At 40.1% G+C, this 17084-nt stretch overlaps 1 protein-coding gene across 6 annotated transcripts in view; it reads right to left on the reverse strand.

Annotated features, from left to right (window-relative positions):
* TENM4 (teneurin transmembrane protein 4) overlaps positions 1 to 17084 on the reverse strand; it is a 358119-nt gene that overhangs the window by 213509 nt on the left and 127526 nt on the right. For all 6 annotated transcript variants that reach the window (XM_037377895.1, XM_037377897.1, XM_037377893.1 and 3 more), the window contains 2 exons: positions 6337 to 6589; positions 1014 to 1112 (listed from right to left, as the gene is read on the reverse strand). In XM_037377895.1, the coding sequence (XP_037233792.1) occupies positions 1014 to 1112; positions 6337 to 6589 (352 nt within the window). The remainder of the gene's footprint in view (positions 1 to 1013; positions 1113 to 6336; positions 6590 to 17084) is intronic.

Below are 17084 nucleotides of genomic sequence, written 5' to 3' on the forward strand. Positions count from 1 at the left end.
TTATGGGGCCAGATTTGCAGCCAGCATAAATGCAATCAGCATGGATCCATGGGATTCAGTCAAGCCAGTGGATTACATCAGATGAAGATGTGACTCTATTTTCCCCTTGAAGTCATTTGTGCAGTTACAGGGGGAAATGTCACATGCAGAAAGACCATCATGCACAAAAGCCACTGATATGTACAATATAAAGTAACACATAATTCTCCCAAACAGGTATTTGTAGTATTACAGCCATGGTTTTATTGGTACTAGACTAAGCATGACTGCAGAGCATTAGAGAAAGATTCATTATTTCTACTAATGCTCTACATTGAAACAGTAATTTTCACAAAGAGCAGATACTATTCTGTGTTTTGTAAAGTATTTACTTAGACACAGATGTATCTGTTCCGAGCAAAGAGGTACCTGCAGTGTTCAAGTACACCAATTAGATCTTCAGTTAATGATGGCTACCAAATTAGAAAGTGCCAACACAAGGTCAACGGTTTTGGCACTAAGTGTCAAGTTAAAAGCTGCTTATAACTTAAAAGTTAAGTGATCAAAAGTTAAATAAAGATGCCAGAATAGGTGGTTACGTCACAATCAAAGGCTTGGCTTACACCCACTGCTAGCAGACATTTTTAAGACACGGTATGTGGAAAATAATAGTTCAACAATGAAGTATAAGGCTGCCAGCACAATAACGGTTTAAGGTTTTTATGAAACTTAAATTAATCTTCGTTTATATGGGACTCAAAATTGCTGTAGGTACTTCTTACTAATGAAATGACTTTCAAAACAACAAGGGAAAAAAAGCAAATGGCATGCTGTGGCGCACTAGCATATTAATGAATCTGAATTAATAGGTACAGGACACAGCGCTCCAAGCCCCAGAACCTCATTTGTTTAAAGCCATCCTGGAAGAGGCCAGCAATGGTGTTGCCCTTAAACATCACTAATATGACCAAATGCTTTCATGCAAGGATCATAATGACTACAGTAAACAGGAAGACCACATAAGTGTCACATACCCATCATTGTAAGCACCGTCATGTCGGGAGGAGGTGAGAATGTCCATCTCAATGAGGTTGTCCTGCAATGTCTCTAGGAATGTCTGCTTTGCTATGTTTCTACATACATATGGAAACATGAATGAAGCCAGTGAGTCATGCATATATGAAGTGTGATCTTATAAACCACAATGGTTATAGTGCAGTTATGCGTGGAATTAGAATGATGGACCATATATTTATATGTATAAGATGCTACACATATACATATATAGCTTTTAAGAATGCTCACTTCTCTATATATACACTATATATATGCATATACACACATACAAGCACACACGCCCATGTGCATGTATAAAAAAAAGTTGATGTCTCTCTTCATTTCATGTTATTTATTGCAACTGACACATGAAACCTTCTGAATGGCTTGATTCAGAAGACTAGATCCCAGTCCAGCACAGCTGTAACCTCATTATACTCCTGCATCTGTGTTGTCACTCTGAAAAGGCGTAGTGCAGTATCTATATCCCACTGTGGCAAATACCTTGGCAGCACACTTCCATCTAATGTCCTCATGGATCTCCAGTGAAAATCTGCCACTCCTTTGCTTAAGTTTCAGTTTTGCATTTGTGAACTTTTTAGTTACCGATTCATTTGTTTTCCTTTGTGGAGCAACAACTTGCTATTTACAAGTTTCAAAATGCAAGTTTTGCTCAGTGTGAGTATTCCAAATAAGTCTCCAGTGACAAGCAGACAGAAGCTGGAGAAAGGTTATGCTGTAACCCAAATTCCAATACCAGAGTATTGGTTATAACCTGGATAATACAGGCAATAGGCAAGATACTTAGGGCCTGCACGTGAAAAAGCCTGGCTTTGACTTCACACACAATAGTGGCATTTTGCAATATCTGGCCTCCCCAGCATGCAGTTTGATGAGTCACATTTTGACCTATATATGCTAAACTGTTTTGTACTTTTTGAGGAGAATAGCAGGAACATAAAGAATTAAGTCAGAGGCACAGCTGGGAACACACTGTGTCTTTCTCACCTTCAGGATTGTTTCTCAAGGCCTGACAAAAGAATATTCTTCCCATCTTTTTTAAAACGAGAAACAGTCCTGATTTTGCCCATGTCTGTTTTCAGCATCCAAACTGAATCTAAGCCTGCATGCGAATAAATTCCTTGGGCAAAAGTAGTGAAAGGAACATAACAGCACTGTGACACTTTATCACTTATGCAGGATTAAGTGCTTACAGGATATAAGTGACATGATGTGAACTCAAACGAGAAGTCCTCTGTCAAAGACACTGGATCCAGGTAACATGTCTTACCAAGAGAAACCAACCACGTCACATTATGCAAACCTTGATACCGTCTCTTCTAAAATGTCCTCAATCTTAAGCTTCGTTTCTACTTCTTCCTCTCCCTGCTGTTAATGCCAGCACTTCTACAGCTCAACTCACTGATTTTGGAGGCCTCTGGGCTGCTTTGACAGAACAGATCTACCCCTTGATCTGAATGAAAGTAAATGACTCCTATTCATAGCTTTGGAGTGAAGTGAACCGACATGCATGAGCTGTGTGCCATAGCACTTGAGACATCAATCCATCCCCAAGTGTTTGTGGCTTCCTCACATTCCCTGGGAATGCAGGAAAGGCTGGATGTTGAATTCAATGCAAAAAGAAGCAACATATGTGCATGCACTGAGCATTTAATGGGTAAGAGGCAAGGCATCTAGCAACACACCAATCAATAAAAGTTCATCAGTAGTTAAAATCCATGTCAAATTGGTTCCATGAATTTCAGTTGTGGATTGTCAATAAAACAGAAGAGGGGAGGGTTACATAATCTTATAATGTATGCATTTGTAACAGAGAGGTCGCTGGGTCACCGAGGTGACTAATGCATGACTGTCCTCCTCACTGAAGGCTGGACAGAGCCTGCTCCCTCAGAGGTTACCTGTGAATAGCTGTTTCATTAAAAAACTGTCTCCCTTCTCATTATGAGTTGTGGTGGCAGAATCTTTACATGATTACCGCATGAAATTCCCTGGGAATGGATGTCTCCTGAAAGCTGTTGGTTTGTCAACTAAACCTCCATCTAGTTGGCATTTATTTACTCCCACAAGGGTAAATGCAAGGGAACAGAAAGGAGGTCACAGAAGAAGGAAGAGTGAGGAATAAATATGGGGGTAACTGACTTACCTGTCAGGAGTGACTGCTGAGCAAAGATCTTCTCATCACAACCTTGATAATATATTGCTTTTAAAGCAACAAAAAAGGGAGCAGACAGGAAAAGAAAGCGGAAAAAGGAGAAACAGAGAAAAGGGAGTAAAGGGAAACTAATGAAAAGGAGGGAGAGAAGAGGAGGGGCTCTTCCTCTTGCAACATACAAAGTTCTCAGACACAGGATACGCTTATACCTGTGCTACACATCTCTGCTTGCCTTTGCATTACAGTATGGCAATTTCCAGGCAGTGACAAGCCACCCTAAATTCCCAGTTCTGAACACTTCCTGGAGTCCACGGAAGTCAAAATCGAGCCTCTTTAAACTCTGGGGTGCTTAAAACCTGTAGCTGTAGGCATGTTTCACAGTCTGTGACAATCCCTGTTTAAAAGACATAGCTTTTTCTTCATGTTTTCTCTCTCTGTTGACTAATATGGGATTTTTAAAAAAATGGATATTCAATGGAAATACAATTCCATTTTTGACATGAGATTACTATAATCTCCTGTTGCTGTACTTCAAAGGCCTTAATTCTTGGATTAATGTCCTTGGCCAGGATTTATTCTTTTACATGTTGGGCATTTTATTCTCTTAGGTGGAGGTCTTTTTTTGGTTCTAAAAATCTTTGCACTGGGGAAGGTCAACTTCATCGGAGAGGTGGAATTTGGCATGCAAGTTTGCTAAACAGCTCTCAAGCCTGGTCTTTTACACCTACAGCATTCCCACCAAAGGAAATGGAAGGCCTCTCCATGTCAGAAGAACAGACTATCAGAGTGAAGATTTGTCACAGATTTACTGACTGTCTGTGCAGCACAGCCTCTTTGCATTATGACACCATTATAGCACATTTTATTTTCTTAATGTTGTTTAGCGGAGGAACAAAAGTCTGTCAGTTGTGCTCCGTAAATGTGCTCATTTGCTGTTTGGCATAAAATTACATACTCTTGTCCAACATGTTCATTCTCTGAAAGGACACTGGCAAATTTATGCCATTCCAATGAGTGTGTCAAAAGCCACATCAGTCTTGAAACAACCTATTTTTTACCTAATTAATAAAATGGTTAAACTGAGGATCAATTACAAATGTGACTGATTTGTGATGCAAGTGAAATCATCAAATGATGCAGAAAGATCTCTTCATGCAGGTAGACCTCCAGCTTCCAGTCTGGTTAACAGCAATAATATGATAAACGCGATAGGCAGAAAGAGCAGACTGCTTCAGATCTTGAAAAATGATTTTGTGGAGAAGAAATGAGGACAGTAAGGATGTACTCATTTGCAGTTTAACAGGAACATTGCAGGACTAGCCAGATAATTGTTCTGTCTGTGAACTCCTGCATTTATTAAGCTGTGGTAGGGTTGTCTCTTCATTTCCCTCCCTGATTGCCACCAGAACTGGACAAATGGGGGCAGGATGTTTTCAGCTAAGAACTTTTATCTCTGACATTCCTCCACTGATCCAGCAGCAAGGACGGTCCTTCTCAATTGCAAGGTGGGTTCTGAGAGACTCCAGTCAGATGTGAGGATGTCTTGGCACTATTAAACCAGTATATTATCTTTTTTCTGAAGAATTCATAACTTGGTTTAGAAAAAGGCACAGGGCTTCCTCCAGAACTGTAGAGGATTATTCACTAAAGGACTTCAGGAGAGTGGCCTAAGTATTTTTTTTTATGGGTTGTTTTGTTGTTTGGGTTTTTTTTAAATAACACATAAAATGTGTTATTTAAGTATTACTTAAATACTATACCCAATGCTTGGGTATATATGCTCAAGAATTAGTAACACAATATAATTACTGAAACTGTTGCCAAGTCACACTTGCAGCACTTGCTTACAATTTTGTCTTAATCTTTTGGATCTAGCTTCTTAGTTGGGTCTTTTTAATCAAGCAGTCACAGAGAAATTAATTATCCTTAAATGCCATAAAATGTAATATTGAGGTCTGTTTTGGAAGTTTCAGAGGGCCAGCACACAGATCTTCTTCTCAAGATCAACAAATGCGCTCATTTTTAAAAAACATTTTCTTAGCAGAAGCTGGAAAAACTGGGTACATTTTATCCCAGGATACAGACAAAGCTACCACTGATGAGATTCCCACAAGTTGTGCTGTGACAAATTTGGCCCCTGGCTCTGTTTTCAGTTAGTATATCTTTTTTAACTGTCTAAAATTTTTCTTGTTGGCTTGAGAACGTAAGAGAAACAAGGCAAAAAAGGCAGCTAAGTAAGTGCACCATGTTAGGCCTGGAAGACTTCACTGTAGACTGAAAAAGATACCATGTGTGGGGGCTAATAAATCCAGCATCTCCAGTGGTTTCTCAGCAGCAAAGGAAACGGTGAAGCAAAATCTCTGGAGAATGCCAAAACTGAGCTTCAAGTGGGACAGCAAGAAGTAGATGCAGTCACCATCAAATGGGAGGCCTGAGGCTGAGGGAGTATGACAGCTCCCTTTTTGAGAACCTACTCAGAACCCAAAGAAATCTATGAACTAGAACAACTCAGTGCACTCTTGTCACACCCTTCATGTGTTGCATAGGTAGGAAAGAATTTAAGAGCTAAATGGAAACACTATTAACTGACTGATGCCATGCTATCCAACATTTCATGCTTGCTAGAGCAATGTTGTAGGACAGTAAAATGCAGCAGCTGACCTCATTAGGTAAAACAAGATCAACCTTTCCTGAATGATGTACTACAGAAGTATCTGCTTGATGAGGCACAACTAGAAGGCTAAATCTTTTCAATATATTGATGGATTGCAGTTTCTTAAATAGGATATTGATTTATCCTACCACATAGGAAGAAAAGACATTAAAGGAAAATATAAAAAAAAGAAAACCAAGAACAATTTAATGTATGATCCTGATTCCAACTTCAAATGAGGAAAATAATCTTATGAGTAGCTGTTAAAGACAATAGTTTATGAAAGAAGAGCAATTTCCTCTTCTCCTAGTCCAAATAAAAAGACACAAGGTATTATAATAAGTACAACTCAAAATACATAAGCCAAACACTAGTTCACAAACTGAATGGCTAGCAGTATAGATGTCTCTATTTTCCATAACAACCTTAGCACACACAGTCACAACATTGTAAAGTATTAAAGAAAATGACCTACCTAGTCTCCAGTGGGATGTTACTGTTAAGTAACCAGTTGTCCTGAGCATGGGCTGGCTCTTGAGTACTGGCTGGCTGTTCTCCAGAGAGAGAGTGATCTGTAGGAGCTGGGCTGGGGTTGCTACGTGGAGTGAAGTTCCCTCTGTTTAGGGAATTGATGGAGGCCGCGTGATGTTGATTTGGGGTGTGAGCATGTGATATTGGAGGTGGTGGAGTTCTAAGTCTTGAATGATTTTGAAGATTTGGAGGATGATCTAAAACACAAGTAAAATATTTTTAAGGTTCATGATTTGAATTATTCCATACTGTGCTCATTTATGTGCAGGCACTTCTAAAAGGTATGAAGGCTGGCATGCCACATATCCTAAATCAAACACAAAAGGGTAAGATAGCCTTGGTTCCATATGCTCTAATGACATATGCATTGATCCCCTCCCAGACAGCTAGAAAAGTAGTTTGGTTTCATGCACAGAAGTTGTGAAAGCTCACACCAAGTTGTGATAAAGCATGAAAAATATAACCAGCCTGGATAGATAACATTTTAGAGTAATTTTATGATGGATATACAGCTCCCAATGAAGTTTGTTGTTTTGCCCTAGAACTTTAAATAGTTAAGTCAACAAGAAGGCTGAGAATATATTTAATCATAGACTGAGTTTAGGGAAAGCCATAAAACTGTGTCAGTTACACAATTTAACAAAATCCAACAGTTTGTACTTAGAGATGTACTCAAACTGAGTAAAAAATGCAAGTGGCATAAAAACTGAGGTGTCAGGAAAATGAAACAACATATGGTGAAGAAAGATGTAAAGATCAGTGATATGGCTACTTTGAGTAAAACTCAAAGTATTTGTTAGCCAACAGTCTGAGGGAGGTAGACTGTGGAAGGCAAACACTTTAGAAAGGTCAAGCTAGTACTGATTATACTCATATTTGTGTTTTGTGGGTTTTTTTAACTAATCATCAAAGATTTTTTTCACATGTTTTCTGCAAACAAAGAAAAACTAAAATATTTGATGGAACTGGAGGAAGACTGACAGTTCAGCATACTGCATATGGGATACAGGAATCTTATTCCTCTGTGATTTTAGTAGGTTTATGCTTGAAAGTCACAAATGCACAACACTTATCCAATACATTATCTGAAAAACATGTACATCCCATCAATTTAATACTTACCAGATAGACTTCTGTATCATGAAAAAATAACACTCATTTACTGTCTAATTAGAGAGCTCAGAACTGAATGAACTATACATAGTCCTAAATTACAGTGAATGGTATCAAAACTACCATGACATTTAATGACACTTTTGAAATCTAGATTAGAACTTGGATTCAGTAGAGGAACAGATAAAGCATTTACAATATCTCTGTAGCCCCTTGGATCTTTAGACATGCAAGATAGAACATAAAGAGGTATGAGAGACATCCCATCCCTTCTCTCTTCACCCTGTATTGACTCACACTACCTTACCATTAACTATGGCTGAGCATATAGAAAACTTAGAGTGGTTGAGTTGGTCTAGCAAAAAAATAGAAGGTGTTAATTACAAAGGGGCCCTTATTTTGTTTGAATGTGTATTTACCTCTGGCTCTGTTAGGTTAGGTGTGGGACTAGGGGTATATATTCCATGGAGAGAACCGAGTGCTTTTAGGGTCCCAATCCATTTTACCCTATACTCCGAGAAAGGTCAGAGAAATAGTGTATATATATCTATATCTATCTATCTATATATCTATCTATATATAAAAAGTATATAATATATACTTTATATAAATAGTACAAATATAAATAGCATTCATATACAAAAGTGCTCTATTGTATATCAGTACAACAGAGAGTGCCACACTCCACAAAAGGAGGTCTATACCGGTCATTACATTTAGACAAATAGATTCTTCCCAGTAATCTAATGGAGTATTCAGAAGTCTGACTTAGCAAAGCTCATCCAAAATTAATAATGCCAAACTGGACTCTGACCTAACACTAGCTAGCCCTGGCAAATTCTGTACATCAACCAGCAAAATAAAGGGAATGACGGAGCAATGACCAGGGACTGTACAGACAAGAAATATCAGAACTAAATCATATCTGACCTCAGCTCTGCAACACCACATGAAGCAAGGCGTCCAGCTGTCCTTGGACTGGATATTACTGGGGACTGTCATTTAACTGAAGCCCTGACCATGGAGATAACAGTGGAAGAATCTTACTGCTGGCTTAGTTATATTAGTGACCCCTTTTCCCATGCAACAGTGGCCGTGACTGCTCAGCCTGGCCCCCTTCACTGAGAGGCAGCAAAAAGACAGGAGGATAGGCACAGAACACACCAAAACCTGCTGTCTCGCAAACACGTCTGCTGGTCGTCAAAGGAGGACAGGGACAGTTTATTAAATCCAGGCTGAGAGAGATGGATGCAAATAGAGGATTTCCAGCTTTTAGGGCTGTCAGTCTACCACCGTTCACAAGAACGTATTTCATCCCAGAGAAAATGACTTGTCTAATCAGGAGCAACATACCAAAGGTTTCCAAGACCAGATACCACAGTTTTCATTCCAACGGATGCCTGAGATGAATACTCTGTGCAAACAAGAAAGGGGGGCAAATGGGTGAACCCTGGACTATGCAACAGGCACTTTGTGAAGTTCTCCTGCTATGAGTTGACTTTCCCTACTGGAGACACCATTTTCAGACTGTGAGTCAGAGCCTGTTTCCAAAGATCTATTATGTAAACTCCAATTTACACCCTATTATTGCAGACACATTGCACATGCTATTATGGATAATGCTTTCGAATCAAGTAAAAATGTGTCATTTTCATTCTCTATTTGCATACTCTCTGTGATTTCTTTGCTAAGTAAAGACAGCACATCCATCTTATTCTGGTTTCACAGGATTTCATCGCTTGTATTTCTTTTTTTCTGACATTTAGGTAGCTTTTCCTTGCAGAATATTTTTATTTTCATTCATATACAAATTCTGAAAACTTACGTCATGTCTGAGCATTACTGAATTTAATATACCTTGACTAGGATTAGCAACTATTTCCCTTGCTTTATGATTCCTTTTTTTTTTTTTTTTTTTTTTTTTCTTCTCAAGTTAAGGAACATTAGAAAAAAGGTGTAGATGAAAGCACAAGTTATGAAATCTTACTACTGAAAATTACTGCAGCTGTGCAGGATTTTTTTGATGTGACAAAAGTATTGAGGTTCTTACCCTCTGCGGTTACCAAAGATCCTATGGGATTTGCAAAGGATAAGGGAAGCTCACAAAGTTAATTCTTTCTTGATTTCCTAAAATCACAACTGTCCCTTTATTTGAACACGCTCTTTTCAACTTGTTCCACAATGTTTGAGTAATATAAACTGTGCAGTTATATTTCCCCACAGGAAGGAGAACCGTAATGCTGGCTGCAGTGGCTCTCTTACATCATGTATGTACATGAATCTTATACAGTGGTAAGATGCTCTGATTATCCTGCTATACATTATATATAAACACTGTATATTTATAGCTGCTTAGGCAGCACTGAATTCTTGTAGATCTCACCACCTAGGTAGGGGAAGTCAGATAACAGCTTTCTACATGTAGCAGCAAGCCTGTACTGGGACAACAGCACCACAGGAATTCAGAAGGCTTTATAGAGGAGCCTCTGCACAAATTGTACTAGGTTCCTCAAGACCATTCTTAACAAACTATAACATGGCTAACTGTGATTAATTGTACGTTACCTTGGCTTACTCAAAAAGAGATCATTTTCAGCATTTGTCTTCTCACAGTTTTCCTCTGGTTTCCAAAAAGACACGGAGTTTATTATTCCCTCTCTACTAGTTGGAATGAAAAGCCTAACATATGCTATTCAGGACCAGCTAAGCTAAAAAAGTACTGAGGAATAAAAGAAACACCTTGTAAAACACCCCCCACCCCCCCAACCCCCCTTTAAATTTCTAATAATTTCCAGAACCAAGCAACACTGTTTATGGGGTGACCACTTGGTGGATAAGGATTTGGCTGGATGGTTGCAGTCAAAGAGTTGTGGTCAATGGCTCAATGGATTGAAAAAAGCCTTGAGGAGATCTTGGGGTGCTGGTTGATGAGAAGCTCAAATTAACCAAGCAATGTGCACTGGCAGCCAAGAAAGCCAACAGTATCCTTGTCTGCATCAAAAGCAGCGTGGACAGCAGGTCAAGGGAGGTGATTCTCCCCCTCTACTCCATTCTCATGAGACCCCACCTGCAGTGCTGTGTCCAGCCCAGGGGCCCCCAACTCAAGAAGGACATGGACATGTTGGAGCGAGTCCAGATGAGAGCCATAAAGATGATTAGACAGCTGGAGCACGTCTGCTATGGAGACAGGCTGAGTTGGGATTTTTCAGCCTGGGAAAGAGAAGGTTCCGGGGAGACCTCAGAGCGGCTCCCAGTGCCTAAAGGGGCCGACAAGGACGCTGGAGAGGGGCTTTGGGCAAGGGCAGGTAGTGATAGGACAAGGTGTATTGGCTTTAAACTGAAAGAGGGTGAGTTTAGATTATATATTGGGAAGAAACCCTTCCCCGTGAGGGCGGCGAGGCGCTGGCCCAGGCTGCCCAGAGCAGCTGTGGGTGCCCCATCCCTGGCAGGGCTCAAGGCCAGGCTGGATGGGGCTGGGAGCAGCCTGGGCTGGGGGGAGGGGGCCCTGCCTCTGGCAGGGGGTGGGACCGGGTGGTCTTGAAGGTCCCTTCCAACCCCAACCATTCTGTGATTCTATGATTTTTGCCTTGAAGAGACAGCAAAAGAGCCCTCCCAGTCTTAGACACCAGGTGCCAATGAAATAGAGCACCAGAGATAAGTTCAACCTTTCTAGCAGATAGGCTGGCACTGTGGAAGTCTAAATAGCTCAGAACTTAATGAACACCCCTGTAAGCCTCATTTTCTCTAATGGGTCTCCAAAGTGTGTCAAATATGAAATATGTCAGTATTCAAATGTAATGAAACACTGGAAATCTGATTGCAAAAAACACCAATAGAAATCAAGTTGTCTTTGTGTTGCTTTGTAGGGGTTTTGGGTTTTTGTTTTTAGGTTTTTTTAAACATTAAAAAGTCATTGACTAAGATTGGCTTGGTAACCACAGATAAAAAAGAGCTGAAAGATAACTCAGTTAATGAAGCTTGTACTTGGCACATATTAGAGAGTCTTGACAGAATCCTGTGAATGAAGAACTGAATAAATGTGAATCATAAAAAGATTACCAATGAGGAGCTAATATGACAAAATTTGAATAAAAGGTCTGAACCCCATGTTCCTTTCCTTTCCCTTAATCTTTAATGAGTAGCACTGTTTTGAATTTAGTCTGTGTTACAGTTACACTTTCTGATTCATTAGGTTTTGGGATTGTATTTAGGGCAAATGTGCTAACCTCAGAGTGAAAAATATGTTCTCATTTTTTTTCCCAGCTTCTCCTGTTCCTCCACACATTTGTCATTTGTATGTCTGCTCATATTCAGACGGCCTGATGCCTGACTGGTGTCTGGGTTAGGTACAGGAAATACTTCTCTTTACTCACTGTATATAGTGCCAGGTGGAATGAATCACTTATTGCTCCCTTGAACTTAAACTCCACAGTAGTCGTGATGACTATGTTGGTAGTGCGACTTTGGGCAATCATGCTTGTACCCACACACAGAAAAATCCACCCCCCATTACAGAGGAAACAATCTTTTTTAAAATAATGACCTCTGCATTCAACTGACAGAGCAGCTAAGAGCCTTGCTTCAGCTCCAGGACCATCTTTCAGCCTGCTGCAGATGTAGTCACAGCACTCACAAAACCAGCCAACTGAAATTACCTTCATAGGCTCCTTGCCCCTTTGGGTGCCCCTGGGTATGGAAGCTGGGGTGCTTTCACTCTTTAATCTGATGAGCCACCTAAGGTCAGGTGGACTACAAAAGACTGAACTGGGTCTTCCCCAGCACCCTTGTAGCGGCCACAGAGAGTTTGCTTTTAAAGTGAGACAGCTTGCCAGAAGCAGGTACCCTATCAGACACATGGCAAGCCAAGGACAGCATTTACACAATGAAAAGCAAGCAGAATATTTAACTCCCAAGTTGCCAGATAATGAAAAAATATCAGGAGGAAAATCAGAGTGGGAGATACTGTCTGCACAGAGGGTACCTTGGTGGCTTCTGGTGACAGCCAGGATCAGCTGCAGACCAAGCTTTCCTCTTATCTGCATAGAATCCAGCTGAATATGCAACACCTGGACTGAGCTGAAGCAATATGCAAAGGTGGCACCTCTGTCCTACCAAGCAGGTCTGTCTCAGGGCTGTTACCGATATGCTGCAATCTAGAGGGGAATTTCCCCTTTCAAGGAATGTCCTACAACAGGCTTTGTCTACATGAGACAGTCAGGTAGTCTAATGAGGAAGCCCACAGAATGGTGACAGAGACGCAGAGAACCAGGTCACTCTATTCAGATGATTTATCTGTGTAGAGATGCCCATATTCCCCCACTAACACTTAGAAACTGGAATTAGTGGTACGATTTGAGTGACTGAATCTCTCCTTAAGAAGCACATCCACTGAACGTAAGCCTAGCTTCTCCTACTATCAAGAGCAATGTTTGCACCATGCTGTGAAATACATCTTTTTCTGTAGCAACATCTTGGGCTGCTGGTTTTCAAAATGCTAAGCCAAACAACACTGAATAATAAAAGGAAACAGAACTGATGAATAATCTTCATTAAGTAACAAAAGAACAATGGGAAAGCTACCTTGATTTTTTTTTTCTTTTATTTTCTTTTTTTTTTAAAAAAAAAAAAAAGTAACAACAGAATAGGGAGCTCTGTTCTACCAAAGGACTCTCACCAGGGAAAAGCATAGTCTTCACCATGCTTTAGAATCAACGGTGTGTACATTCTGGTTCTAGAGAGTATTCTGGTTCATAGTCCTCTCAAAGCTGAGCTCTTTGAATCCCAATCTTCACAGCCTTGTATTTCACTTGTACTTTATAATGTTATCTGCACAGACATACAACCGACTATGTTTTATGGATGATTCAAGCCTAAGAAAAACCTTCCTATGCACACCTGTATTATAAATTTGGTGCAGTCTTTTGTTCAGAAAAATCCTACAAGCATTGGAAAGCATTTAATAGAAGCAAATGGCTATACAGATGTAAATACTTCCGAACGTTCCTCTCAATGTGCAACCTGGACACTGCATTTGCAATAACCAGTGCAACAATAAATGGATACCTACAAAGTTGCAGAACATAAGAACTGTAGTGAATTTTCATGACAACACTACCTACCTGTGAATGTCTTCAGCCACTACCCATCCACAGCTATTTTATACACTGCTGGTAAAGCTACATATACCAGGACCAGTGAAAAAAAGACTCGCTAAGTATCAAAATCTAAACTTGACCTCCAGCAGTGTACAATGTCTAAAAAATGCAATCATTCTTCATCTTGCAAACAGACTGCAACCGCTAGCAAGTGGAAACGGGGGACCTAGAAACCACACAGCAGATAAAATCGTACCTTGTCACTGACGGACAAGTCTAGGCTTTATAAAATATAAGGACTCAAAACTGAAACATTTCCAGGCTATACCTATGCTTAAGTAACTTCATTTGTTAGATGAATTACACAAAAAATCAGGCCCACCTGGATGGTACATATTTGCATGTAAAACCAGTTGAAGCTCCTCTCTAGCTGCACAGACAACACTTAATAGGCTTTACTGTTTATAGAAAACAATAGGCACACCAAATCAAGTCCAAAACAGCCATCTCCCCTGTATTTTTCTCATCAAATGTGTACATTACATGCAAACTTTCCTCTCAAGTGCCAAAGTGCCTTTGCAAAAGCAAAATATTGACTTTTGGGTTTGAAATCAATTTTTTGTTTGATGCTAGGCTGTCAGACTTTGGCTGTACATAGTCAACGAGAGCTCTGGGTGGTTGTTTTTTCATCAGTATGCATCTGATTTAATCGAACACCCTACAAGTAATGCTTTTAAAAAGGTCCAGGTCACTGTCAAAGGATGATATGCAGACTTTTAACCCATGGTGTTCACTATTTAACTTAGTAAAAAGGAATCACGGACTAATAAAATCAAGACAGAGTATTACTATTTAGACTCTTGACACTTTATGAAGAGTCACTGCCTTAAACAGATGAAAGTGAAAAAAACCCAAACCAGAAAATCTGGCAGAGTGAAAATGAGTTAAATAAATTTAAATAACATTTTTAAGTTCTTAAATAGTTACTGGAAACATGGGAAAGTAGCCTTTACAGTGTTGAAGTAAGCAAATTTTCTTGCAGCCCTGGATTTTCTGCTTGACTTACTGAAAAGGAACACTTTTAACCACCCTGATACCATTCACTGCAGGCAATGGTACCCTTTGAAGGCTCAAGGTGGTGAACTGCTGGCCTTTCTGATCTAAGCATATATACAAAAAAATAAACATGTATTTCTATACATAACAATGCATCATTATAGATCCTTCCCTCTCAAACATAAAAACTGACCATGACCCTCGCTACTCTGGTGAGATGCTGCAGTCACCCATATTGTGCCCTCAGCTCCTCAGGTCTGAAAACTTATAACTACAAGTCTCTTAATTTTCAGAAGGATACTCAGATCACTCTGCTGTGCCATTTTACTAGCACTGATGGCTTCCATGAATTCCCTTCCAGTTAAGTGACTGAGGATAACCCACCTCCACTGCATCTTAAGGGGAGACAGCACCTTCACGTGAGGCAAGAAAATCCATTGACTTGAGTGAAGGATGGCACATCCATGCTGTGATTTTGAGTTGCTACAAATCACACTCATCAAAAGTTTCTATGCATGTATGCGTAAAACTGCAACCTACCTCCTGAAGAACTGGGAGCCTGCAGCTCTCTTTTTTCTAAGAGATGTAGGAAGCCAGTAGTTCTGAAAATGTGTGCCTTTTGGGGAGTGTTAAAAGGTGTATTCAGTTCCCCGTGGTTTATATATTGCAATGCTATATATAAATCGCTTGCAGTCAGTCAGGATATCTCAGTAGCTGCGGTTTGCGCAATGCCTGTGCCACTTGGAGGATTACCCCCCACCAAGTCTCCTTTGAGGAGTGTCCAACTTGCACAGGCTCAGCCCAAGCAGCTGCGTTCCATCGCTCATGCATAAAAGGCCTGGAGAAATGGAAATAACTCTCAGACTTGTTCCCCCTCCCCGCCCTGTGAATTGAAGAAACACAACTACTCTTACACCTAAGGTTATCCTTCTTGAAAGAGATGTGGCGCATTTCTCTGATGTCTGCAGTTCATTGACTTGAGGCACAGAGGAACTCTTTTGTATAAAGGGAGTTTAACTGGTTTCCCTGCATATGGTGTCTCCCGTGTCTGTTGTGTGGTTTTTTTTAATACAGTTACATATGGAGACAAATGCATGAACAAACAGAAAACCACACAGTTCAGCCTTGTCCAAACCAGACATGATTAGCTGGTACAGTTACATTGGCAAATTTCGGAATTGTTTGTGTAAAGCAGTTCTCCAAACTAAAGTACATCCACAAAAGGTGCCTTTGGCTGCTGTAATAGCAAATAAACTCAGGATTTTGCCAGCACAGCTCTGTCAAATATTGTTGGGGTTTTTTTATATATACCTATATCGGTAAAGCTTTGAAATATAGACCTGATCTTTGCCTGTTTTTCCCTAAAAATAAAATGAACAAACAGTCTCTATTTTGCTTACGTCCTTCAAAAATCTTATCTAAACTGCAGTGCCATTGTGACTTAGCTGTACACAAACAAACAGAACTGACAGATCCTCAGCTCCATCAGCAAAGCTGACTATTTATAGTAGCTGTGGAAATAGTCTGTTTTATATAATTTTTACAATGTTGTGACAATCCAGAGACCATCCTTTTGTAAATATGAAGCAATACAACTTCCATGCAGTTTGACTGTGTGACAGGATCAGGTCTGCACCCTTAGCAGTCTGGGTGAAAGATTGATACGTTGCAAAGACATTTTCAAAATTTACTGTATTCAGTGTTAACTTGCAAGCTTTAGGTCTGGATTCTGACCTCCGAGGGGCATACAATTCCCAGGGCCACCAGGCAGCTGCACAGCACAGACATCAGAGGGAGGGTTTTGTCCCTTACTTTTTCATTTGTACATGTCCCAGGCTTGTGAATGAATCAGTCTCTGGAAATGCAAAATTCCGTTATTTCACAGCAAAGTGCTTATGGAATGTGACATGATGTGGTGTAGCACAATGCCAATGAACACTAATGATTTTAATTATTTACTCTAGAGAAAAAAAAAAAAGGGAAATTTCATGTTGGCAGCAATTGAAATGAACTAATTCAAGTCTTTGCCGGCAAATGGAGATTTTTTTTCATTACTTTAGATCAACTTCTGCACATGCTGCCACCCAGGTGCCACCAAACAGAGGCCCTGCACAGTACAGAACTAGTTAAACAGATTTTCCTTTGTTAACCCCTCCTTACCCCCATCCTCCTTTTACCTCCTTTTAATTTTTTTTTTTTTTTGCTGCCTTTAAAGTTTTAACAAAACCATTTGTGTTAAATACCTCCAAAGTGCAATGCAAACTGGTGACGATTCTATCTGACAGCTGAGACGGATGTGACGTCTGTCACTGTGATTAATACCTACATCCCCTGCCCCATCCACTGTGTATACAAAAGCCTTTGATTTCCTTTGGTGAAAACCATGGGTGCAGTTAAGTGTAAAATCTCTCTGCACAGGTGGAAAACC

Source organism: Falco rusticolus, chromosome 2, assembly GCF_015220075.1.
Source record: "Falco rusticolus isolate bFalRus1 chromosome 2, bFalRus1.pri, whole genome shotgun sequence".
Classification (NCBI taxonomy): Eukaryota; Metazoa; Chordata; class Aves; order Falconiformes; family Falconidae; genus Falco; species Falco rusticolus.